The 27,030-nt window shown below is 42.3% G+C and overlaps 1 protein-coding gene across 1 annotated transcript in view; it reads left to right on the forward strand.

The window, feature by feature from the left end:
- Positions 1 to 27,030, forward strand: part of LOC308470969 (cyclic AMP-dependent transcription factor ATF-7) — a 107,148-nt gene that overhangs the window by 63,472 nt on the left and 16,646 nt on the right. The window contains exons 3-7 of the mRNA XM_080994727.1: positions 8,638 to 8,734; positions 15,809 to 15,927; positions 21,551 to 21,685; positions 23,289 to 23,446; positions 25,389 to 25,488. Coding sequence (XP_080850853.1) covers positions 8,638 to 8,734; positions 15,809 to 15,927; positions 21,551 to 21,685; positions 23,289 to 23,446; positions 25,389 to 25,488 — 609 coding nt within the window. The remainder of the gene's footprint in view (positions 1 to 8,637; positions 8,735 to 15,808; positions 15,928 to 21,550; positions 21,686 to 23,288; positions 23,447 to 25,388; positions 25,489 to 27,030) is intronic.

Raw genomic sequence — 27,030 nt, forward strand, 5'->3', positions numbered from 1 at the left:
CCCTCCCTGTGGAACGCCCTCCCACCAGATGTCAAAGAGAACAACAACTACCAGACTTTTAGAAGACATCTGAAGGCAGCCCTGTTTAGGGAAGCTTTTAATGTTTGATGTATCATAGTATTTTAATATTCTTTTGGAAGCCGCCCAGAGTGGCTGGGGAAACCCAGCCAGATGGGCGGGGTATAAATAATAAATTATTATTATTATTATTATTATTATTATTCCACTGGGTAACGTTTTTGTCTCGTTCAAAACACCGCATTTTCAGATGTATTTCTGTTGAAAATGAAGTCATGGCTTTACATCTTCAGTATTAAGTGGGCAGCTGAATAGAAGGGTCAGGATTCTTGTTTCAGGCACCCATCCTGAAGCGGCGCTCGTATAGGTTTTGCTGCTCTCTCCTCCAAGCAAGCAAAACTACTTCTGTCAATCTGAATGGCCTGTGTCTTTGTGGCAGGGAGAGGAGAGTGTGGAGGATAGAGGAAGTATCCTCTGACTGCTTGGTTTTAGAGCACAGGCTATATGTAACCCATTCATTTTCTGTTGGGTGGGAGCACATAAATGGAAGGAAAGCTCCAATGCATTATTTTTGTGTGCCTATGAGGTCCACAGATTCTGTTTGGCATGGGACTACTGTGTGCACAATTGCTTATCAGGGAGTATTGCAGAATAAGATGCATCTGCCCAACGTAACCTATTCAAGCTGTATACACTTTGCTCCCGGTCTTTAATAAGACAGTCCTACTCCGCAACAATGAAGTGCTGCTTTCTGCTTTATACATAGGTTTCCACAGAGAAATGCAAAAAAAGAAAATCCAAGTGACTCAGAAGAACCGAGCCAAAGTTGGCTTGTTCAGGAACACTGCTAATATTATTAAAGCTTTTCATTATTGTTAAAGCTTTTCATGTGAAGCCATTACTATGCGATAAACACTATGGTCTTTTCTACTGGGTGACTTAAAGAGGATTCCTGTAGCTCAAACAATGAAACTTAAAAATTAAGTCAAGCATTTTAAACCTAGCTCATGTGAGCGAGGAGGCGTATGGCAGGCATGCATTGAGTGTATTTTTCCAACTTGCAGCTTAAAGGGGGGGGGGAGCAAAAACTCGCTATTTTTAATTTTGTTATTCCTGGCTCAGGGTTAAGCAACGGGCAACGTTTAAAGTTGCATACATTTTCAGATAGTGAAACTTGGCTTGTTCATAATGTATATGTGCTGCCGAAGCAAGCACGACTTGGCTTGCTCGTAATATAAATAAGTGTTGCCCAAGAATGTAGCTTGTATTTCTGATATAGTTTATGAAAACAAAAGAATACGGATTAATCATACTTCAGGATGTAAGCACATTTTTTCAAGTAAAAGGCATATATCCACATGGGTCCCTGGAACTGTCAGAGCCAAAAATAACATTTTAGAATTTAAGCATGAGGCAAATTTCTGGGGCTGTAGTGCACATAAATGCACTGAGCACTCTGTTTCCCAAAGGAACACGTCTAGTTGTGGGTTTCTTGATTTCAGCAAGCTGCCAGTAAAATTGAAGGAAAAGTAATTCACTTTTTCAGTAATGTTCATCTGAAATTTCTAAAAGGCACTGTGTTTTTTATACCCTCATTTTTATTTATTTTTTTGATACAGACATCCTGTTGCAAGATGGAAATGGTGGGTTTGCAAAGGAACAAAAGAAAGTTGTTTCAGTGTATTGCCACAGCCCAGGCTTTTTCCAACCAAGATTGTTCATTAAGTATTCTTGGGTGCTCACCATCTAGCAAGCTTGTTAAATGGAAATAGGTGCTTTAATTAAAATGTGCCCACTATGGTTTGGTGCCCCCTGCTGCTGTGGCGGCTGCTCAGTACTTTTTCAAACACAATGCATTAACCACTTAAACAACATATTGTAATAGGTTAGTGATAAGGCCAGGGACGCAGGTGGTGCTGTGGGTTAAACCACAGAGCCTAGGACTTGCCGATCAGAAGGTTGGCGGTTCGAATCCCTGCGACGGGGTGAGCTCCCGTTTCTCGGTCCCTGCTCCTGCCAACCTAGCAGTTCAAAAGCACGTCAAAGTGCAAGTAGATAAATAGGTACCACTCTGGCAGGAAGGTAAACGGTGTTCCCGTGAACTGCACTGGTTCGCCAGAAGCGGCTTAGTCATGCTGGCCACATGACCCGGAAGCTGTATGCCGGCTCCCTCGGCCAGTAAAGTGAGATGAACGCCGCAACCCCAGAGTCGGTCACGACTGGACCTAATGGTCAGGGGTCCCTTTACCTTGAAAATGGCCTTCCGTCCTTAGCAACACTTCACCCAGAGGTTCACAAACATTGCTTGACTTTCTACCCATTATTTGAGGTTGCTTTCAGCCCTCTCCCTCCGTACAGAGTCCTCACAGCGTAGGGTTGCCATATTTCAAACAGTGAAAATCTGGACAGAAAAGTTGTTGAACTTTTTTGGGGGGGGAGGAAATTCACAAAAAACTGGAACCCTATCTGACTGCAGCCCTGTCATAGCATATCAGATGGCTTGGTAGAGAGGCAGAATATTTTCTCATTTGTGCAGGGATTTGAAGAAGATCAAAAATTGCCCTGGGATTTCAAGAAGGTAAGCCACAGCAGGAGTCTCCTGATCAGCAAGTTGAGACTCCTTTCTTAGCTTTTTGTCAGCTGCTTGATAACTTGGAGGACTGGGTTTGTGGAGCCCTGGCCACACCTATGTTTCAGGTAGATTTGTTTAATTTATGGCTGAGTTCTAAATCCTTTAAAAAATATTGTAGAAAACTTTAATCAGCCAGTGGCTTCCTTTCATGAGACCCGCTGTTCACATAATGCAAATCGGCTAGGCTTCAGTTGTCTTGTGCTGCTATTATACATTACCCATGGACCAAAGAAGAAAGAGCCACAACAGGGGCTTTGGGATAATTAAGGACAAAGCTTTGTAACTTTGTTAAAATCTATCACACGCAAAGCATCAGTTGAATTCCAAGACAGTCAACCCTTTCCCAAAGGTTGAGACAGCACAAATTTGCTTTTGTTTCAACCCACGTTCTCGCCTCCAGGTTTGTAGCAGCCTGCCAGGATTTGTTCTGCAAGCTTCCTGGCAATATACCCTGAAGGTGCTTTGCAGGGCAGATAAGCCAGTCATTTTATGACCTGTTGCTTTCTATGAGATTTTATAAAAGCAGGATAACATGATTATGATCGGTGCTGGCATTATGCTGAAGTTCCTTTGCATTACAGCTTTTAGCGTGCTCTCACTGACAACAGATACAAGTCAGCAACAGTAAGCCAACAAACGGACAGGGCAGATTGACCCTCTAGAATTGGCAAACTGTGGCCCTCCACAATGTTGTTCAGCCACCATCAGGCCTAGGCAGCATGGCCAATGGCTGGGGTGGAGTTTCAGTGCCACCTTAATACTGATTTCTTCATCCATTTTTTTCTGGAGGAAATTAAGCTGAGGTGTAAAGTGGATGAAACTGTTTTGTTCATTGCTGCTGATATGAAATTAGCTTAATGTTATGATTATGTTGATTTGAGTGACTTTATGAGTGATTTTACTGTTTTAATGTGAATACTAGCTGAGAAAAACATTACAGCCCAACTTACAAGACAATTACATAAAACAAGCTGAGATAAAATCTTCCTTTTCTGAATATGGCCATACTCTCTTTTCTTCTTGATACCCCAAAAAGCTATTATTAGTCCTCTCTTTTTTTGAAGAGCAGGAACACAAAAACTAGTTGCAAAACATATTAATGTACATTTATAAAACGTGTTGTTGCAGAAATGATATTTGGCAGTTGTATTATTCCAAACACTTGCAGTTGAAAATTCAGGCCGCCCTGCTTCTGTTCCTCCTTTCTCTTCTCATTGCCTTCCTCAACTTTTCACAATGATCCTCAGGTCAACCTATTAGCTCCTGACCCAAGGTGTGAGTGCTGTTCCTGGGATCTATACTGTCTTAAGAGTCTCCCAACAGGCAACCACAGGGAAACATGTGCTTGCAAAGGCTTTCCTTGGCAGCTACAGAGTGTATACATAAACATACAAATTGGGCTTGAAAGAAGCATTCTGTAGATTAAGGATAGCTCAATTGGTCGAGCCTAGGGCATGCTGATCAGAAGGTCGGCAGTTCGAATCCCTGCAACAGGGTGAGCTCCCGTTGCTCGGTCCCTGCTCCTGCCAACCTAGCAGTTCGAAAGCACGTCAAAGTGCAAGTAGATAAATAGGTACCGCTCCGACGGGAAGGTAAATGGCATTTCCGTGCGCTTCTCTGGTTCGCCAGAAGCAGCTTAGTCATGCTGGCCACATGACCCGGAAGCTGTACGCCGGCTCCCTCGGCCAGTAAAGTGAGATGAGCGCCGCAACCCCAGAGTCGTCCGCGACTGGACCTAACGGTCAGGGGCCCCTTTACCTTCACCTTTATGTATTCAGTTGACTATGCTGTGGTATGTGCTTGTGTGTTCTGTTGTATGTGCGGTGCCCAAAACAGTTATTCCAGTTTACATATGTAACTTTTAAAATTGTTAACTTTTAATAACGTGAGCTTATTTTTCCCAACTCCATCCAATTCCTTTTTCCTTGTGTGTCATATCTTGTGAGCCTGACGACAGGGACTGTTTTAGTACTTGTTTTTGTATGGTGCTCTGAGAACCTTTTGTGGAAAAGGGTGGGGTATATATACTGTAAATTATCATCATCTGTGCCTCTGATCAAATGTTCTCTTTCGAGGAGCATGTCTGGATTTGGGGGGTTATTAAAACAGGTTTCAAATGGACTCTGTATTCACAAAGCACAGGACTGAATGAATCCCCCATTATCCTTATAACAGGTGCAGTTAGCATGTTATCGTTTTCTCTCTCTAAATATTTGAAATCAGTCTTTCTGGTGTGGAAGAGAAGACCACATGCCTTCAGCTACCAGAGCCATTCTCCACTTCTTTTTAAGTGTCTGAAGGGAGTCCTTCCAGAGTCTGAACTTGTCAGTTGGGGGAAGAGAATAAAATGCTAGTACTGTGGTTCAGACTGTTATCCTTTCATCTCACGTTCCATCGCTTCCCCTTCTGTGTGGAGAGGCATGGTTTAGGACTGAAGAGCCATGGTTAGTCTCCAGATTTTGGCATTCATTAGAATGCAGCAGAATCTGTTTCAGTTTGCACACGATAAACATTGCAGAGCAATTAAAATCCTTTGAAAGCTTGTAAACAAATGTGGCTTAGAACAGAGGCATGTATCTTGTCCTGGCAAGGCTGATAGAAGTTGCATCTGTTCCATGATTCTGATAACAGGTTTCCGAATTCCAGGTAGCTAAGGCTGGGTCAGGCAGGACAGGACCTGAGCCAGCTCCCAATGTAAATCCCAGGAGCAGTGCTCAACTGCATGAGCTCAACTGCATGCCAAAATAGCGAAGCAGTCATTCTGCATGCCCTTCTCAAGTTAGGTATAATTTAAGGGGCAGCATCTTGTCTTGGAGGCTGACATTCCTACTTGGCCAGATGGCTTCCACCTATCCCTCTGCCGTCTCTGCTGGGAGCTTAGGGTAGACCAAGGGGCTGTAGGCAGTTCATGACTTTATGGACCCGTAAATCCTGGTTCATCCTCAATTTGTCGAATCTGAATTCTGGGCTTCAAAAGAGCATCTTCTCCCCCTGGGTGGCTTGCAGAGCATTTTACTCTGAGTGGACCTCAAGACCAGCTTCTGGGTCTGTGTTGGATCACTCAGCCAGAGTCCTACTGCACACACATCTCCATAGACATCTCCTCTGCATCAGAACTTCTGTACAGTATGTGGTTTCTGTATATAAGGGCATGAAGAGAATTTCTAAGATTAAACAAAATGTAGCTGAAGATCAGAGTAGAAGCCACAGTCTCCATGACTGAGCTTTACTGAGCAACATGGATTACTTCTTCAAATGCCATGATTATATGGCAGTGACAGTGCTTTGATTACCAATCCCTACTGAAATATGGCACAGTGTTACAGCACTTGAAGAAAAAAAACCTTGATGCCACAAATCCTTCAATGGTGGCAAATAAATGAGTTTTGACTCCCTATTACAGTGTTTTATGGTCCTGCTGCCACTGCTTGCCATTCTGCCAAAGTAAAAACTCCATCCGCTAGTTCCGTACCAGATTGTGGTGTCAAAGAAATAGGAGTTGTAGATGTGGGTTTTAATTTTATTTTCTTCCTTGAATGTTTTGTTTTTTAAGCTGCTTTTGAAATAGTGGCAGATTTGCTGGTAAATGGTTTACTTGCTATCTTCATTCCATACCTTCCAGAGAGAATAAATTGCTTTCACACTGCTTTTGCTCATCCTAACTACTTTCAAAATTCTTAGTGCTTTTTGAAGTATTGAGTTGAAGTCATAAAAGGCAAAGGAGTGATCTGGAAAGTATAGTTTGCAACAGCATTCATTAGATGCATAGCGTGGAAAAAAATCACCTCGCTCATTCATGATGTAATCATGGAAGAGGAAGCCAATCTGGCATGTATCACCAAGACCTGGGTGGTTGAGGAAGGTGGGCTTGATTTCACCCAGCTCTGCTCACCCAGGTACTCAGTGCCACACTATGGCAGACCAGAGGGGTAGAGAAGGTCGCCATGGTCCATCAGACTTCTGTGGCCATCACCAAGGAACCACATCTCTTAGTAGCTGAATTGGAGGACCCGTATCTGCTTTTGGGCCAGAGAGGCAGTCTCCCTGATTGCTGGCCAAGATGGTCTCAAATGTGATGTTGGAGGAGCCAAGGACTATCTTGTTTGGTGACCTCGACATTCATGCTATGGCTGCTTGTGAGCTGACTCAGAACCTCATGGCCTGCATGATAACCGTGGGGCTGTCTCAAGTTGTCATTGGTCCAGCACATGGAATGGGACATACCTTCAACTTAGTTTTTGCTCCTGATGGCACAATAAGTGGTCTAATAGCGGGGGGGGGGGGGGGTAATCATTTTGATTAGACTGGCTTTGCAGGAGGAGTGTTGGGGGCACTGTTTTATGGTGGTTCTGATCCGTACCTGCAGGGTCAGTTCCAAAGAGTAGTAGAAAATATTAGTCTTATAAAGCTGGAAGGCTGAGGTGGCCCAGCTGCCTATGGGTGACCTCCAACTAAGTCATACAGTGGTACCTCAGGTTACATATGCTTCAGGTTACAGACTCCGCTAACCCAGAAATAGTGCTTCAGGTTAAGAACTTTGCTTCAGGATGAGAACAGAAATTGTGCTCCGGCGGCGCTGCAGCAGCAGGAGGCCCCATTAGCTAAAGTGGTGCCTCAGGTTAAGAGCATTTTCAGTTTAAGTACGGACCTCTGGAACGAATTAAGTACTTAACCTGAAGTACCACTGTACTTGGAGAAGACCCACTCAGTCAATTGGGGGGGGGTAAAAATGCTCAGGAGTGTGCATCTTTTGCAGCTATACCACATTTTTCTGGAACTGATTTTTGATCATGGTCATGGTCATGTCTTCGCTGTCGTATAAAGCACTGTCTGCTTTAAAAGGATTTGGTTCTGTTTTGGAGAGGCCAGTCAGTATTGGCAGGCAATTCACTGAAGCAAATTGTTGTTCAGTGGGGGAAATGAAGTAGTAATAATTCTGATAAATGAAGCCTTGATATATTCAGTTTAGTGTTCAGTTCGGAGTTTGGTCTAAGTTTATAATGACATTTAAAGAGCACACTTCCCATTTGAAGAAAGCTATTTTGGTTCATTTGTGTTTGCTATAGTAGGGAATAAAAACAAAAAAATGTTAAAAACTATTTCTTTCTGAAAATGTAGTAGCTTTTATTTGTTCACTTCCATCAATATTGCAAAAGGTCTTTATGGATGTTTTGGTGACATGCAAATATTGCCCAATTTTATTTTATCACCTGCCTTTTATAAGATTAATCATGGTTGGCTGTCTTCACCTTGAGCTCTCATGTGGGAAATCCAGTATTACCAGTAGAGTCCCAGAGACCAGGACCAGCTGTACTTTGTTCCTTCCTATAATAATATTGCAGGTGGAACATAGCATCTTTTGGCACACGAGATGTAAAGGCCTTTGTTCATTGGGAGTGATGATTGAGCTCTTGCATTTCTGTATTTGTAGCCATTGGCCACTGATCTTGAGCCAGCCTAGCTCAGTCATGTTTCATAAACTGAGGACCAAATCGCCTTGTAGGTGCCAGCTCTGTTTGGCACAATTCAGGCCATTAACTGATCCTACTCCTACCCCTCCATTGCCAATAGTAAATAATTTCCCTCTCCATTAGTCAATAATAAAGTGGCACATTTTGCAGAGCACTGCAGAGAGGATATTTCATGTTTCCTAGTCTAGTGCAGTAACTACACGCTGTTGCCTTTTTTCTTCCCTTTTTAAATTTTGATTATTAAACCCATTTCTCTCCATTAGCCAGGAGCTCAACATGTTATGGCTTTCCCCCTTCCATTTAGAGAAAATGTGTTCATGCAGCACTTCTCCCACAATCTGGCCTGTTCTGTTTTTGCTTTAAACTTTGTAGTGATTATATTATAGCCGCTGTCCTGGGGCAGTCCCACCCCACCCCAAATCCTGGTGTAGAATGTACAGTTATAATATTAAGTGTGTTTGTGCACTTATCGTTCTCTCTTTCCTCTCCCCTCCTCCCTGCCATTTTTCATTTTAGAGGTTTACAAATGAGGACCACCTGGCTGTTCATAAACTCAAGCATGAAATGACACTGAAATTCGGTCCTGCCAGAACGGATTCAGTCATCATAGCAGGTACGTGTTACAATCTAGGTCAGTTTGGAAAGTGGCACGTTTAATACAGTCCAATTGTAAGATCAATACCGGAGACCAGACGCACTGAATATTATCTTCTCTACTCAAATTGTGACCTTCATTTATTCAGAAAGAGGTGGGAGGAAGGAATAAAGAAAGAAAGCGAGAGGCTTCTAGAACTCTGCTTCTTTATGTGTTGTGGCAATACCAGGTTTTGTGTTTAAGAGTGAAAAATGTACAGACAAAAGGCTTTTCACATTTCTTCATACTTTTTTTCAGGGTGATAAACAAAAGCTGACGAGCTCTGCTTCCTTCCCTTCTCCCAGGTGTCAATTTTATGAAGCTTTTAGGCTGTCACTTAATAAATTTGAAACTCCATCTCATGCATTGGTTGTTGCTGGGAGTGCATTTGCAGAGTCCAGATGAGTCTCTCTCAACAGGCACAGTCAATGCAACCCTTTATAAAAGATTTCAGGAAAATATACCTGGCTGTCTCAACAGTAGGCTATTGCCATAAACTGTAGGCTGTTGCAGTTGAGGAATGTCCCCGCACCCTGTCAATTATCCTTCATTTGTGAATCCTTAAAAGGAAGTGGCAGGGTTGCAATCTTTGAATGAAATGGCTTTTTCTCTGTTGATTAGTGAAAGAAGAAAAATATTCTGTTATATGCAGGAGTTTCTGCTTGAGAATTAGTCTGCGCCGTGTTTGATTACTGTTAATGTCCTCTATGTGGGGCTGCCCTGAAAGACAGCCCTGAAGCATCAGTAGGTGCAGAATGCAGCAGCAAGAACACTTTTAAGAGTTTTGTCCTCCAGACATAATACACCATTCCATGCCTGGAGTGGTTTATTACGCTGTGCCTGTAATAGGCAACCAATTTGAGAGCCTGGTTTTAACTTTTAAAGCCACAAATGGCTTGGGACCACACTGTCTGAAGGACCACCAAGTACACGTGTGTGTGTGTGTGTGTGTGTGTGTGTGTGTGTTTGTGTGTGTGTGTGTGTGTGTGTGAGAGAGAGAGAGAGAGAGCGCCTTAAGATCAGCATCAGAGACCCTGCTCTCTAGTCCAGCAGTGAGAGCTATGAAGTTAGCAAGTACCAGGGACGGGGCTTGGTACTAGGGCTGATCGATGTATCGTCCAAAACTGGTTTGTAGTCAACATCGTGATAACCGTTTCATAATACTGACTTGGCAATATACTTTTTCCCCCCAAAATTTTTTTTATTCATTTTATAACACAAATAAACAACACAGACAGAAAAACAAACAATACAAACAGATTCTTGTCTTATCCTTATTTTTTCTAAACATTGTTAGATGGGCTTCCCCAAGTCCCCCCTATCTGATTTTCATTTTACCTCATCTTTAGCAGTTTGCATATATCATAATTTCTAACCATTTTTTCTTTTTTTAAATCACACTTAAAATCTTCACATTTCACTTACAAATAATACACTATCTTCTACTTCTAATCCTACAGCCTATATCCACTTCCATTGACTTGGCAATATACTGTGAATCACAATGTTTGTGTGTGCTATGTAAAAAATCACGATGTGGGGAAAACTGTGAAGGTGGTCATCACTTCTCTCATGATTCCTGCTGCCCCTTGTTGCTCTGCTCTATAAAATAACAGTGGTACACAGTGGTACCTTGGTTCTCAAACTTAATCCATTCCGGAAGTCTGGTCCAAAGCCAAAGCATTCCAAAACCAAGGCTCACTTTCCCATAGAAAGTAATGCAAAACAGATTAATCCATTCCAGACTGAAACAGCAACCCCTGAAACAGCAATTTGACATGAATTTACTATCTAACGAGACTGTTGATCCATAAAATGAAATCAATAAAATGAAAACAACTGGACTATAAAATAAATAAGAGAGTATTGTCCATGGTCCATGGGGTCACGAAGAGTCGGACACGACTAAATAACAGCATTGTAGATGATAAAAATTAACATTAAAAAAGTTTCTTACCTGCACTGATGATAATCATTGTTTGGATGGGTTTTTTTAATCCATTTCCGCAGTCACACAATTAATCAATCAGTAGCTGAACTGGGTTCCATACAGTCACAAAAACAAATTAATAGAAAAAGCCTCAAAAACAAAAACGCGAAATAAATAGCAAAAACAAAAGCACCAAACTGAATCCATTCCAGAAGTCTGTTTGACTTCCAAAATGTTTGAAAACCAAGGCGCAGCTTCTGATTGGTGCAGGTGCCCCGGAAACAATAGCCGACAGCTGCAAAAGATGTTTGACTTCCGAAAAATGTTCGAAAACCAGAACAACTCCGGGTTTTTTGGCGTTTGGGAACCAAGGCGTTTGAAAACCAAGGTACCACTTTAACAATATTTAAAATATTAAAAGGTAATTAAAAATGTATAAGTTTCAGGCTTCTGAGAAATAGCAGTTGCCTAGACAATACCCTGTTAGCCGTTACATATTTTCATCCTTATTTCAAACATCGTGATACTGTACAGTGGTGCCCCGCAAGACGAATGCCTCGCAAGACAAAAATCCCGCTAGACGAAAGGGTTTTCCGTTTTTCGATGCGCTTCGCAGGACGAATTTCCCTATGGACTTGCTTCGCAAGACGAAAATGTCTTGCGAGTCTTGAGATTTTTTTCGCTTCCCCCCCCTTTTTCTAAGCCGCTAAGCCGCTAATAGCCTTTTAGCCGCTAAGCCTTTAATAGCCGCTAAACTGCTAATAGCGCTAATCCGCTAAGCCGCTAATAGGGTTGCTTCGCAAGACGAAAAAACCGCTAGACGAAGAGACTCGCGGAACGGATTAATTTCGTCTTGCGAGGCACCACTGCATATCGTAATGTTGAAAACCAGATATTGCTCAGCCCTACTTGTCACAGGACCTTTTCTGCTGATCCAGTCTTAGGAATATCTCACCAGGAAGACATATCCACCTCCTAAAAACTTTTTGTTCCAGCCTGTTTTCGGTGTTTCTTATGGCACAATGGCTGTTTGTTTGTTTATAAGGCTTTTATTTAGATTTTTATTTAGATATGCAACATGGAAAACAAAGGGGGGGAAAGTCAAGTAAAAAAAATCCTACCCAACATAATCCACCCACACTGTTAACAGTTCATCAGTGAATGCTGGTATGTTTGATACCATTATGTTTGGTTAGAGGCCAATCAAACATAAGGGAGTACGAAAAAAGGAGGACTGTGGCAGATAAGCGGGGGGACATATATTCTTCCAATAATCTTGTCATAACAACCAGATATGTAAAGATGCTCCTGGCAACACCTTATTCACATGGCACTGTGTTTTAATAATGTATTTATCAATTACTGTTATTTGAGTTTTGTTGGTTGCTTTATTGTTTTAATATCTTATAATTTTATTATGTTGCTGTTGTTTTTACTGATTGTGCTGTAAATTCTTTGTGAAATTTTTTTATTGATTTTCCACATTTATCACAGAATGACATAACAAAGAAACACAAAACACACAACAAAGAAAAAAACAATCCAATAAAATTAAACACAAAAAAGATTATTCCTTCTAATACCTAATTCTCATAACATTGATAGCTGACTTCCTGAAATCCCCTCTAACTGAATTTCATTATATCACATTTATAACAGTTCTCCAAGTTCATATTTCTAATAATATTCACTCCTTTCATTTAGTAATCTCTTCTTCTTTATTAATCTTCTAATCCTTAATGTTTACTACCACATATCCTTATTCTACCCTTAGGCCTATTTGTTACTTCCAAGGATTTTCTATTTATCTTATATTACAGTATTTAACTAAATATTCTTTGAATTTCTTCCAATCCTCTTGTGTCTCCTCTTCTTGCTGGTCGCGGATTCTTCCAGTCAGGTCGGCCAGCTCCAAAAAGTCCAACATCTTCATCTGCCCAAAAATTCTTTGTGAATTAACATGCATGTTTCTGTTTGCTTGCCGTATACAGGCGACGACCGTTTTGTGCAGGGGTTGCGTTCCTGACCACCCTTCCCCGCTCATTGGTGGAACATATGTAAACCTGCCCATGCCCCGTTATGCCCCCTTTCCCGAACACTTCCAGGGGCACCCCGATGCCCATATGCATGGTCACTCATCAACTGGAAGCACTTAAAAAGATTGTTGCCTGTATTCCACAGGATGGATGTAGGAAAGAGCTTTTGAGCCTTGTGACAGTTGTAAAACTTGTAGAATTTTGGCAGGTGTGGTTTATTTCATTCCCTCAGCACTGACAGGAAATACCTCTTAGGTGCACTTATTGATACAGTCCTTTTTTCATTTTTTTTACTCTTGCTATATAAAAAGTTCAGAAGTCACCATTTGGTTCTGTGTAGCCACCCTCTTCTCACCAGGTGCTAATGTATTACAAGCAGAATCCTTCTTCCACTTGGAACTTTTTCTTCCTGACACATAAAGGAACTGCTGGAAGAATTGTGCATAGTATTGTGGGTATGAACAGCTGGAGCTAGGACAGAGCAAATCGGTTTTTCACATTTTTTTTAGTCCTTTTGTCGAGCACAAAATTATCCACGGTGCTCCAGTGTTGACAACTGCCATCATCTCCAGTTGTGCATTGTGGTGCTGATAGCAACCATTTCAAGGGTAGGAGATGCAAGTCATTTATTCCTCTTGCGGCAGTTATGCAGTAAAATAGATGAGTCACTCAGAACTCCTCTCCAGTCCTTGCAAACATCCTGAAAATATCAGCCCACACAGCTTGTCTCTCCCAGCAAGAACAAATCAGACTTTTCTCTCTGTGAGACCATATAATGTAATTTGCAAACAGAAGGTTCCCTTGAGATTCTGAGCTTGCCAACCTAGTAAAAAGTCCAGCAAAATCCGAGTTATGTGGACCTAGATTTTCACCAAGGCAGTCTGTATCCCATCTTTCTGCAGCTATACTGCACCAAGTTCCTTTGTGGGAGGGGGTGGAGCATGGCTTTAGGCTTCATGGATTTGAAAATAAGCTGTGAGCAATTTATTGTGACTATGTATAACTAACTATGTAATTGCTTCCCTTTCCCATAGCTAACAGCAGCAAAACGAGTTATGCATAATAAGCATATCTATCCAAATATACATAATTCAGAGCGCTGTTTTACTTGATGCAGACATGGTAAAAAAAAATCAATTTTATCTTAGTGCAGAATGTACACTGCACTTTCGGTACAAAGCAGAAACAAGTTCATGTAGTAGTTGGAAATAGGCATTCGGGAGCAGAAGTGAAGCAACTGATGCTTTCTAAATAGTCACTCTTCCAGTTTATGGCAAGTAAGATTCATCTTTAGGCAATTAAGAATAGGTGGGTTTTTCATTAAGATTTTTGTAAATTGGAAGAGAATTGGTGGTAGGCTTATTTAGGCCACTGATGTGCCAGAAATGTTCTTAAACAGATATGTATGAGCTAATAGTAAAAATAAAAAGGTATAAAAAGAATTGTAAAGGTAAAGGTACCCCTGACCGTTAGGTCCAGTTGTAGACAACTCTGGGGTTGCATGCATATCTCGCTCTATAGGCCGAGGGAGCCGGTGTTTGTCCACAGACAGCTTCCGGGTCATGTGGCCAGAATGACTAAGCCACTTCTGGCAAACCATAGCAGTGCACAGAAACTCCGATTACCTTCCCACCGGAGCGGTACCTATTTATCTACTTGCACTTGACATGCTTTCAAACTGCTAGGTTGGCAGGAGCAGGACCGAGCAACGGGAGCTCACCCTGTGGTGGGGATTTGAACCGCCGACCTTCCAATCGGCAAGCCTTAGGCTCTGTGGTTTAGACCACAGCACTACCCGTGTCCCTCTTAAATTGTAGATTGCCTTAAATTTGCACTTAAAGATATTAGTGAGATCATTGACAAAAGGGTGAAGCCCTTCACAAGTGACAGATATGTTTTCTCAGTGATATTTAGGCTGGCCCAGATGGAATGGGCCAGAATACTGTTATATTAGTTAACTAAGGCTGTGAGTATCAGAAGCCCTTTGAGAGACACTGAGGTGACCTGATCAGCATTTATTTCCTACAGTGCAGGGATCAGTTGGCCAATGGTGTTCCCCATGGGGAATTTAGTTGCTCAACTGATCCAGCCATGTCTGCCTGCCCCATATCTGACATCGCATATGATGTTAGCTGCATAGTGGGTTGGTTTGGGGAAAACAGCCTTGCAGGTCAAATTGGGACCTGTGCCAGGACTTCCCCACTGCTGTTTTAGAGGAACTGTCTTTTTAGGGTTGTCAGTGCAGTACTTGTTATCCAAGAGGTATGCCCCATGCTTAAAGGATCCTGGAACATATATTTTAGGTCACGTGGCAGTGCTATCTAGAGCGGATAAAGTGTCAGACTTTCCTTTCGCTCTGTTCTTCTCACAATTGTATCTTCTAAAAATGCCCCTGCGTCCAGATTTTTGCCCAGCCCAAACTGTCATTCCACCCGTACAACCACCCAAGTGGACATTTATTCTCCCCAACCCCGTGACGATACAATGTCCACCTGCCTCTTACATAGTGAATTCCATATTCTGCCCATGGCACCAGCAGAAGGATTTCTTATGATCAGATTTGTGTGTGTAATTTAACAGAGATATTAAAGTTTTAAAACAAACCATTACAGCTTCTTCAGTTGCTCCAATACGAATCAATACTGTAGTCAAGGTGACAGTTACAGAATACCGAAGCACGAATATTCAGAAATGTGGCATTTGTGTAGATGAGTGGTGTCAGGTGTTATCATTTGGGTTGAGCCCATGTAGTGTTAAGGTATCAGGTCCATACACCCAGAAGCTTTCTCTTATTTCCGGTGTTCTTGGATTAGATGGCAATAACTGACAAATCAGGGATGTGCCGACTATCTGAACTGAAGTGATCTGCAGCTGGCTGTTCCTATTTTTTTATTATAAAAAATTTCAAATATATGATCCCTGAAATGTGTGTGTAAAATGTATAATTTTAGCCACCTAAATACAGGCTGAAAACAACATTCAGGAAATTCTATGATGAATAAATAATCCCAGGCTTCTCATTTTGTGAAGTGAATATTTTGATTTGAACTTGTTTTTCATTGTCTTTTTCTCTTGCTCTCTAAACAGATCAGACGCCGACACCGACCCGTTTTTTGAAGAACTGTGAGGAAGTTGGCCTCTTCAATGAGTTGGCAAGTTCATTTGAACATGACTTCAAGAAAGCCACAGAAGATGATGAGAAAAAGGCAAGAGGCTAAGCCTTTTCATTGAGCTAAAATTTTGAGAGCTGTAAGGGGATTTGTTGTTCCATGGTGTCCTTAAATTATGTTCATCTTGGGATTTTAAGATGCATGCATCAGCAACATTACGAGCCAAGAGGGTTCATCTACTGTCGCTTTTTGCTCCAACAGTGGCCTGCACTGAGTGCATCATATGATGCCACATGGTAGTCGTGAAATCATGGCATTATATTGAGTCAGATCAATAGGCAATCTAGTTTGGTGCTCACTTTAAGCAACTTTCCCAGATCTGCCATAGTTTTTTCTTCATCTTGCTTCCTAAGCTGGGGACAATAGCTGTGTGCAAAGTTCTTATTTGTAGCTCCATGCCTTTGGTCCTTTTTGCTTGTGTTTTGCATACAGTGGTTCATTCATTGCTTATAGCAGTCAGATGTTTAAGGGCACTTTGAGTAAAAAAAACAACAGCCACATCACCTTTCTGTTTTGTGAACGCATGCTAGCATTTAAATGCTTGATTGGCATCAATAATGACAGGCACGTAAAGTACCACAGAAACTATGTTTTCCGCCCAGAGAAATTGCATTTGTAACTAAACTGAAGTTAGTAGTAGGGTTGCAGTAAGAGGATGAAACACAGGGAAGCTTCCTTACCCCCAGTGTTGAGATCTGACCTTTATCCAAGCACTGTTCCAGCTATGGCCATTGAGGCAAGAAGGGAGAGGGATCACTTCTGTAGGCTATTTTTCAGCCCTGGAGTAAGGAACAACAACCCACCTGTCTGCCGGTGAACAAGCATGGCATTTGGAGTGCACTGAAATGTCTTTGTCCTACTTGAAATGAAAAGGGTACCACTTTTGGAATGTAGAAGCTAGCCATTCTTATTATCAGCATAATTAAATATATGTGTATATATAATTGCATAATTGTTATATTAAATGTAATTATATCTAATTATTATATAAAATAATAATAATAATAACAGCAGTCTGAATGGCTATAGTGATCTAGAAGCCTGAATGAAGTCTTCAGGCAAAACTCTTTTTGCAATTTATCTGTGAACTAAATTGCCTACCACTAGATTTCCAGTAGAGAGCAAAATATTTACCATGTTGACTAAATAGAGCGATTTTCTTGCATTCTTTACAGGGCTTTAAAATAAACCTATAGGAGGGATTATTATTTTTATTATTTTTATTATTATATATTGCAAACTTTGGAGCCCGTCCCAGCCATTGCTGAAGTTAGGTTTCAGAGCAGCCATGAAAGGAATGAATGAAATTGCAAAGCCAAAACAAAATATATGCACTACCCAAGTTTCTTCCCAGAATTCTTTGAATATCAGTTTTCATGAAACTACATTTAAAAATTGTTCAGGGTTTGTTTTGTGTTTCAGGGCATTCTGAAAAGAAAACTTGGGTAACACATCTTTAGTGCAACTCCTTTTGTTTTGTTTTTCTCCAGACTGAATTCTGCTTGCTAAACAAGTAGACCTCTGTATTCAATCATCTTGTTTCTCAGCTGTGTAAATTAAATTACATTAATGCCTTTCCAAAGACTGTGTCTTTGGGAATACAGATATATAGATATAAAATACCTCTTGCTTTTCTTTCTTTTGAAGAGGCCCCCAAAGCAGCTTACATAGTTACAACTATGTGGCAAAAAATTAAAACAAAACAGTAAAACAAAACAAATCCATTTAGCAGCCAAAAATTAAAGAAATGATGACCAGCTGGGCTTTTATCCCTCTCACTTAGATATTTTCTATGTAAATCAAATAAGTACCATGGATCTCTCAGTCATGTATTGCTGCAATAGTCTCACCTTTCGGAGCAGTGTCATTTCACAGCGAGGTGGTCCTTCCGTGTTACATTTTTTATTCTTTCAGCGCAGAATCTTAATCTTAGCATTTATTTTGAGGGTTGTTTTTTTAATGAAGTGGTAGACAACCCACAGTCTAGCCAGATATTTTATATGTTAAGACCACCCATAATCCTGGTGTTGTACTGTTTTTAATAGCTACCATTATGAATTGCTGGAAGTTTGTTACTTGTTTAATAGGGCTCAGGCTTAATATTTCTGACCTCCAACAAGAGACTGCCGCAGTTCAAAGCTTGGCTCGGTGTCGGCAGGCCGAAGGAATTACCCCTTCTAGTACTGACTTGGATTGTTAGATCCAGCTGGTTTGCTATTCAGAAAACTTGGCAGGGGCTGCTGGGCACATTCATGAGATGCTTTGAACATTTGGCTGAGTTGAGTCCAGTTGCTGGAGCTCGTTTTAGTTCGTGTGGGATTTTATTTTTATTTATTTTTTGTCCTGGATAGCTCCAGCCACAGAGGGTTTTTTTGTGGTAATTAAATGCAGAGAGGGTATTTCCAGACACGCTGCTTTGTGGGTGATTGGTCTTCCCAGTCACTGCGCTAGTCATGTGTAATCCATGCATTTGGGATGCCAACCGTTGTGCCATTCGCTCCTAGATTCTGAGGCGCTTCCTTTGCACGCAGCAGGAAGCAAAATGGGCATGACATCTGGAAGCACATGTAGCAAGGGAGGCAGCTGTTTGTGTTTATTCCATCCTCCCAGTTGCTCAGGTTGGTGACATTGCTGTCTCCTCCCCTTCACCCAAATTTTGTCCTTATAACAAGCCTGTGAGGTAGTTTAATCTAAAAAATAACTGGCCGGTGAGCTTCTTGATGAAATAGGCATTGAAACAGAAATCCCCTCCTCCATCCCTAGGCCAGCATTCTTAACTGCTATATATTGGTTCTCTCCGGGAGCTCTAAACTTTTTCCTTAATTTTAAAATGTCTGTAGTGGTAGTTAGTGCAGGTTATTCAAAGACGTATATGTAGAAGACATGAGTCTTTGTTGGAGCAGCTCCTCTCATCATAGTTTATGCTTCCTCTCCTGTCTGCATTTTAACGTACAGCAGTACCTCGTAAATCGAACGGAATCCATTCCGGAAGTCCGTTTGACTTCCAAAACGTTCGGAAACCAAGGAAGCTTCTGCAGCCAATCGGAAACCGTGGACAGTGCCGGATTTATGTATAAGCTAAACAAGCTATAGCTTAGGGCCCCACTCGCTTGGGGACCCCCCAAAAAATTAAAGGAAAAAAACCTGGATGTACATTTCCAAAAATATAAGATAAAAAACAAATAAAATGAAACCTACATACAGCAACAGTGTTTTGTGTTGTGTAGGCTCCTATTTGTTATGTGCAAATGGCTTTAGATACCTATTAGGTCCATAAATTACCATATAGCATATATTCAACACAAAAAACAGCGACAATTTGTTGTTGACAAAGGACAGATGGACATATAAAGGGCCCCATTACCTTCAGCAGCTTAGGGCCTCATCAAACCTAAATCGGGCCCTGGCCGCGGAAGTTGCGTCAGACATTCAGGTTCCAAAGAACGTTCGCAGACTGGAACACTTCTAGGTTTGCAGTGTTTGGGAGCCAAAACGTTCGACTTGCAAGGGGTTCAGGATCCAACGTACAACTGTGTTTATTTTATGTAGTTAGAGCATTTGTACCCTACTCTTCAGCCAAAAAAGGCTTCAGAGCAGCTTCCATACAATCCAAATAAGGGAATCCCTACCTGCAGGCATATGATCTAAAACAAAAACATGACATGCAAGGACAAGGACAGTGAGAAAAGAGGAAAAATCAAAACCAAAGCTTGGGCACCAGTTTCCTACACCAGATGTTCCTATGATGACCAGCTGGCACAGTTGGGGGAAGGAGGTATCTGATGGAGCTGGGCCTTCAGCAAAGCTCATGAAATGAGACCTGCTTCTTAACCCGCCCACTGAGGCAGCTGGAATGGCTGCCCCCAAATGACCATTGAGGGGAGAGGAGGCCTGATGGAGCTGGCCTGTCACAGCAGAATCCGTGGAGTGAGCTGTGGTTCACAACTTTCCCAATGAGTTGTCTCCTGGCTAGTGACCTTCCACTTGGTACTCCACCGGGGACTAGAAGAATCTGTTGTAGTGTGTATTGTACAGAACTGTAGAAGAGATGTGGCCATGTCCAGATTATCTAAGGCACACCAGCTCTCTAAGAGAAGGGTGGCGGCCCACACTTTAAGCAGCTTCTCACAAAATGGTCTTCTTTCAAGTTCATTTTCCACACAGGCCACTTTTCCCATACTGCTCTAGGTTGGCAATGAGGGGAGGGGAGAAGAGGCAACATTTCTTAGTGGGCTACGTTTGGCCAAGGGGGCTTCAGTTGCAAAGGCCTCCTTCAGGCTCCCTAAACTTACAGTGCACAACTCTCATGACTTTCCTCTCATGTGTACGGGTGTTAAACTGTCAAGAAATTAACAAGCCTATAACCCTACGCAAATAAATTTGCTCCAGAATCTGGAGTGGCTTTCAGGACCTTTTCCTCGGCATACTCACTTGGAAATTGCTCCTTCCGAAATCAGTGGCATTTTATTTCTACAAAAAAGCATATTCAGAATTGTAGCATTCATAAGATAAACTATGGTTTATCTCCATGCTTTGCAAGGAGGAAGCCCCAAGAGGCTCATTCCCTGGCATCCATAGTTTAAACAAAAAAGTAAAAACATTGAGGTTACTCCCTGCCTGTGATTTGGAGAACCTTTGCACAGTAGAAAGCAGAGGAATTTAGCTTTTTTTGGGGGGGGGGGGAGAAATTAGCAGCCAAACAAAGGAACGAGAAGCAACAAGAAAAGATATAAGATCCATGTTTTTTCTAGTTAGCCACTAAAAGCAGTTCTCTTGCTTGTATACACCAAATGATGGCTTGCTCCTCAAGCTCCCTTGCCTGTTTCTTCCCAGCGCTCATTATACCTTGTTTTTATCTTCTTGGCGTGTTCCAGAGGAGCTCCATCCAAGAACTGGAGGAAGCATTGTGCTGTTTTTGATTGCTTGAGGACTACTTGATGTGCTTTGACTCTTTCCTGCTTTGCCGCACACTCCCAAGTCCCTAGCTTTGCCATTTCCTTTTGCTATTGCTTTGACCCATTGATCTACGAAGGCAACAAGCTGCTGTTAATAAAATTGGAAAGGGCCATGTAGTGCTGTTGAAAATAGGTGTGGTGGCATGGTTCCAGGTTCAGGCATATGGTGAGGTTTTATTACAATGGGCTGGTCATAGATTTGCAATAACTCGTATGGCTCTCTTGTTGGCTTTTGATAAATCAAGCAATAATTCAAAAATGACTTATATAGTGGGTTGCAGCGCTTCTGCAAATGAAAGTGCCTTTTGTGACCGACAGGCATTTTAGCTTTCTTTTCATATTGCCAAGGCTTGGCGGAAGAAAAAAAGTCAGGGGAAGTTGCTTGGGTGAGAAATAACTGGCAGTATCTCAAAAACAATCCGTTGCTTTTAAAAAAATATGCATTCTTGATATGAGTTGCTAGAAAAGCCACGCAGTCTGGCCTTCACCTGGGATGAGAAGGAATACACCTTAGTGAAGGGCAGAGCTGCTCCTGCCCCATTGCTTCTCCAGGGAGCACCATATTGACATGCAGTCTCAGTATTCTGAGTGCTGCCTCTCTTAGCGTGCAAAAGCTAGTGGAAGCCTGGGGCTGGGGAAGGTGAACAGATCAGCAAGGCAGCCTGATGGCAAAGCACTAAAGTATGTATTCTGCTTTTCCGTAGTGTTCTGGACCCCTCGATATGTCTCTACCTTCTACCCCAGACATCAAAATAAAAGAGGAAGAACCAGTTGAAGTGGACTCTTCCCCTCCAGACAGTCCAGTAGCGAGTCCACAGTCACCGCAGGCCAAGGAGAAGGTGAGCTTTCGTGAGTTGTCTTTTCATCTGTTTTTAATGGCATTCACCCACTTGTAAAATTTATATTAAAACAAGCAAACCCGCTTCTATCAGAAATGGCAGATATGTGTTCATTATCTTTTATGGTTATACTGGTGTAGTTGTAGGAGATTCAATAGACTGTGCCCTTTGGCCCCTGCACACAGAGGGCCACTGCTAGACTTCTGTAATGACATGAGAGTGCCGGTTGTAAGAACCAGCTTCTCCATTTCATGGGTGGACACATGAAAGGTGTGTTGATCATGCAAATGATGGCCAGCTATGTGTCTCCTCCACATGCTCCCACAAGCAACATGGGCTGGGGGTGGCTGCAAGTTGCACCTGAAGCAGGCCCATAGAGTAAGAAAAAGCTTTGACAGAATGAAGTTTGTAGAAGCTTGGTTGGTTTTAACTTTTTTAAAAGCTTTTGCCTCCCTTGATAGAGACATTTGGCTTGGATTCAGAGGACCATTTTCACTATTCTGGCTCCCTGCAAACTTAGTAGCTGAGAGGTGGCAATCTGCATCTTCTGGCTTTACTGTGGGCAGAGTAGACAGAAACAAACATACAGAAAATGTGAGTTTGGCGAGGCCTGGTAAGAAGATGCCATGGTGCAGACTGTTATCTGAAGCCACCCCAGATTACTCCCTACATCAGGAGCATGCTGAAGATTTACAGTCCTGGTGCATTCATCAGGATTTAGTGTCCCAGCCTAGACACTTGAAAAAGATAAAGGGAGTTTCTGCTCAAAGTTCTGAGAGTTGTTGAGGAACTTTGGTGAAATGGAAGAGCTTTGTAACTTTTAATGGCCTTCATTTCTCCCCTGGAATGTATCCTGCCGATGTCCTGCAAATCTCATCCATCCGCACTTCTCTATTATTTTGCAATTAGAACAAATTACAGTGGTACCTCGCAAGACGAATGCCTCGCAAGACAAAAAACGCGCAAGACGAAAGAGTTTTCCGTTTTTTGAGTCGTTCCGCAAGACGAATTTCCCTATGGGCTTGCTTCGCAAGACGAAACGTCTTGCGAGTTCTTGCGAGTTTGTTTCCTTTTTCTTAAAGCCGCTAAGCCGTTAATAGCCGTGCTTCGCAAGACGAAAAAACCGCAAGACGAAGAGACTCGCGGAATGGATTAATTTCGTCTTGCAAGGCACCACTGTATCTGGTATGATGGCACATGATTTTAAAACAACTGGGTGTGCCTTTTGATGCCAAGTGATGTTCTTAAGTAATACTTGCATAATTTATATCTAGTCGCAATGGATGTGAATGGTTTGGGTTCCTTCCTTTGTGTGTCTCCCCCCCCCCCTTTTTTTTTTTTTACTGTTGAATTTAATGTATATTTACGAAGCTTATTTGCTTTTTGCAAATTTCAGCCTATTGAATGTGTGATTATTATCTCATGCTTGACACAGGATTTAGCACTTTTGGTTTCTGTGGGTAAAGCTGAAGTTAAGTTTCTGTGCTTCAGATTTCCCAGGAGTGGTAGTCCTAGGAAGAATGGGGGTTGGTAGGAGGGATGCATTATTAGTCCCACAAAATGATAGTGCCTGGCATTCATTGAGTATGTGCATGTTTCTTAGGAGAGTGCTTCAAAGCCTGTTATCATTTCTACGCCTACTCCAACCATTGTACGCCCTGGATCACTTCCACTGCACTTAGGATATGATCCTCTGCATCCCACTCTCCCTTCTCCAACTTCTGTCATCACCCAAGCTCCACCTTCCAACAGACAGCTTGGGTAAGTAAGGAGATCGGGAGTGGGGGGAGGTGTAGGGACCTTAAGAGGCCTCATATTGGGCAATCAGTGAATGGCCAGGAGTTTCTCCTGCAAATCTCATGATTTTAGATTTTGTAGAATTTGCCAGTTGTGTATGAACCTGCACAAGAGCAGACATGATGGGGAAAATAGGATCCTAGGGACTGTTAAATCATTTAGTACATGAAGAATTGACACAGAGAGACAGCAAATTAAAGATTGAGAAGGAACAGGGAGAACCATCAGACTTAAACTATGTCTCATGCATAACACTTTTGCTGCAAGTTAAGGCTTCAACCTCGTATCTGTCTACTTAAAAAGTCTCCAGTGTCACTCCTGCAGTCTCCTTCCCTTGAATAGAGGAAGGCTGAGCAGTCTTCTTCTGTAAAAGGCTCCAGCTTCTTGTACCCTATTCTTGCTCCCTCTCTTTAACATTAGAAAACCTTCTTACTTGAATTTGTGGCTTGTTCAGGTTTCCAGATCTAGCTAGAACCATCTCCTGACTAAGACTGGGATCCAAGGAACAGCTCTTGTCGTGGGGGAGGTAAAACCTCTCCTCCTCTCCTTCCCAGAGGCCAAGGGCCAAACTGCAGCAAATGCATGTACATGTAATACATGTAATACATACACTATAGATGAATTTTTAAAAATGAAAAAGAGCCACAGGATTTAAGACTTTTGAGTGAAGAAATGGTAGCTACTCAATTATTCCACTCTCAGCTACAGTCATACCTCATGTTACGTCCGTTTCATGTTACGTTCTTTCAGGTTACGTCCCGCAGCAACCCGGAAGTTCCAGAAAGGGTTACTTCCGGGTTTTGCCACTTGCGCATGCACAGAAGCGAGAAATGACACCACACGCATGCACAGAAGCGGCGAATCACAACCCGCACATGCACAGACGCACCGCTGCGGGTTGCGCTCTTTTCATGTTGTGAACGGGCCTCCGTAATGGATCCCGTTCGCAACCAAAGGTACCACTGTATTTTTTTTATGCTGGACACCCCACCCAAGAAGGGGAAGCGTTAAGCAGCCCCCCTCCTGGCTATTCCACAACTGCTGTGTGACCTCCCATGGCTTTTCTTCCATATATGAGATCCGTTAGGAGGTTGCTTCACATCTCTGCCATATGAAGACTAGTTTGGCCCTGAGATGGATCATCTCTCTGGATAATGACTTCTTTTCCTGCAGGGAGGAAGGGATCTTTGGATGAGTTGGCCCTCCAAGGATCCCCCTCCATTCCCTGCAGGAAATGGACCTTCACAGTAGGCCCAATTTTACAATCTCAAAATGCCTCCTTCAGCTAGCAGTTCAGGTACATCTGGAGAGCTATCTCTCTGCAACTTGAGACCTCAGTAAGTATGGCTCCTATTTAAAATGCTACTGCCAACCCTGCATGGCCCTTGGACCATCTACTCTTGTAATTGCACATGCACTGGGGTTGAAAGCCCAGTGAACTTTACACCTGACGAGATGGCGCTCTGCCGGAAAGCGTCTCTCTCTCTCTCTGTTGCACATCTCTCTAATCCATAATAAGCTCAGGTGATGGATGCTGGTTCGAAAGTTGTAATTATCAAGCCAAATATCAGGAAATTTGAATATCTTTGCACATTCTGTTTAAACCTGAGCAGATCGATGTAAGCTGGGAGCACCTGTGCTTTTGTAGCCCATGTATATTCTGGCATGGAAGCCAATTATTTAACAATTCAAAAAAATGAATGTTTGAAAAATATTATGTTTGCTAACTCTGCTATTGCCAGAGCAGAGATGCTCAGCTTTTCAGTAGAGAGTTTAGGAAACGGAAGGGGGCTCTGTGTGTCACATGGGATCACCTGTGTCTCAGATGTGTTGGGCAGGGGATTTCTGATAGTACTCACAAACTGGACTGCAATATGTTTTGTGTTTGTCTTTTGTTTTCTCGCAGATCTCCCACCAGCTCTGTACCACTTGTCATGCACCTTGTGAATGGACAGACCATGCCCGTCCTTCCTGGCCCTCCCGTTCAGATGCCTTCTGTCATATCGGTAATAGAAGCTTCCAGCCTGGCTACTTTTGATAAAGGAAGGGACAGTTTTTCCCCTTTGTAGAGCATATGCGAGCGCTTTAATTTGCAAAATTGACATCTCTCTCTGCCCCTCCATGTGAGATAAGCCTGGGCTAGCGGGGAGGATGTGGGGGTTGAGGGAGCCACCAGCCTGCAAGTTAGCAGCACCTGCCAATCACATTGCTGGGGGGGGGGGGAGGCTCAAAACTGAATCTTCATCTGAGCAGATGGCAGACACTGTTGGTTCCAAGGCTGGGAACTGCAGGCTCTCTGATTAGCTAGCTCTATGCTGAAATCATTCAAGCTTACAGAGAACATGTTGGCATTTCCAAGCCAGAAAAACTCCCTCTCTGGCCTCTTCGGGGCATGAAATGGTTATTTAGCTTTTATTTCTGCAAATGAATTTTCTTGGGGTATGTGATTGACAAATGCAAGTACCTTCTGGTGCAGTTTGCATTGGTTCTGCTGCTGACTGTGCTATACAAATCCACTTTTCTGTTTCTTTGTGGGTGTACTTTTCATCTATTTAAGTGTTCAGGAAGTTTCTGCCATGTGTTGGAAATTAGAATTGTCTGAGCGGAAGCTCTATAAATCTGAAAATCTAGTTTGGGCACTTAACTGCCTTTTCTCCAGGTTATCTCAGAAATACTGCATGAATTCTAGCTGGCTACCTGTCACTTTCTCTCTTCAACCCCTATGGAAGTTAAGTGTGCCCATTGTAAAAATGCAAAAAGAGTGGTGCACCCCACAAAGAATTGCAGAAAGGAAAATAAATCCCAAGGGTGTCCTCAGAAGCTTTTCTCTGCATTGTAATGATTAGTAGCAGTTTTTATCTTGCCCTTAGTACGAGGAGTTCAGGCAGGTTTATATATTGTTGTTATGTATTTCCATAATAGCAACCCTGTTAAATAGATTAGACTGAGAGAGGATTATGAGCCCAACATCATCCAGCGAGTTTTGTTGCTGAATGAGGCTTTAAGCCTGGGCATCTTCAGTCCAAAGCCCCCCTGAAGCCATTATACCACATTTGCTCTCCAAGCACAATACTACTGAATTGATATGGTGGGGTTAGTAGTCAAGCTGGCCTGGATCCAGAACTCTACTCTTTTGTTGCTAGAAGTACCTAATTTCATGGTAAAAGCTTTCTGTTGGCTGGATTGCACATTACCGTTTTGCAGTGCACATTTAAGATATTGTACACCTAAAAATCTCAAGCATAAATGGGAATATTATATCTAGGATTGGCCGTAGCTCAATGCTGAGATTTGCTGCAGCATAATGCGTGAAATGGTTCAGAGGAAACGAAAGAAAGCATTGGTGTTTTCTCTTTCCTGCAATGTCTAACTTTTCTGAAACTGCCGTTGGTACTCCTCTGCTCTATTAAGCTGCTCCAATGTTTGTTTCTTTTTATCTCTCAAACACTGGTGATTAGATTTCTAACATGTACAGCTTATCAAGCAAGCTTTCTCGCCCACCCCTTCTCCTTCACTGTAGGAGTTAATCAACAAAACTGCTTAACTTA

This window comes from Podarcis pityusensis (genome assembly GCF_964106645.2).
Source record: "Podarcis pityusensis genome assembly, chromosome: 2".
NCBI classification, from domain to species: Eukaryota; Metazoa; Chordata; class Lepidosauria; order Squamata; family Lacertidae; genus Podarcis; species Podarcis pityusensis.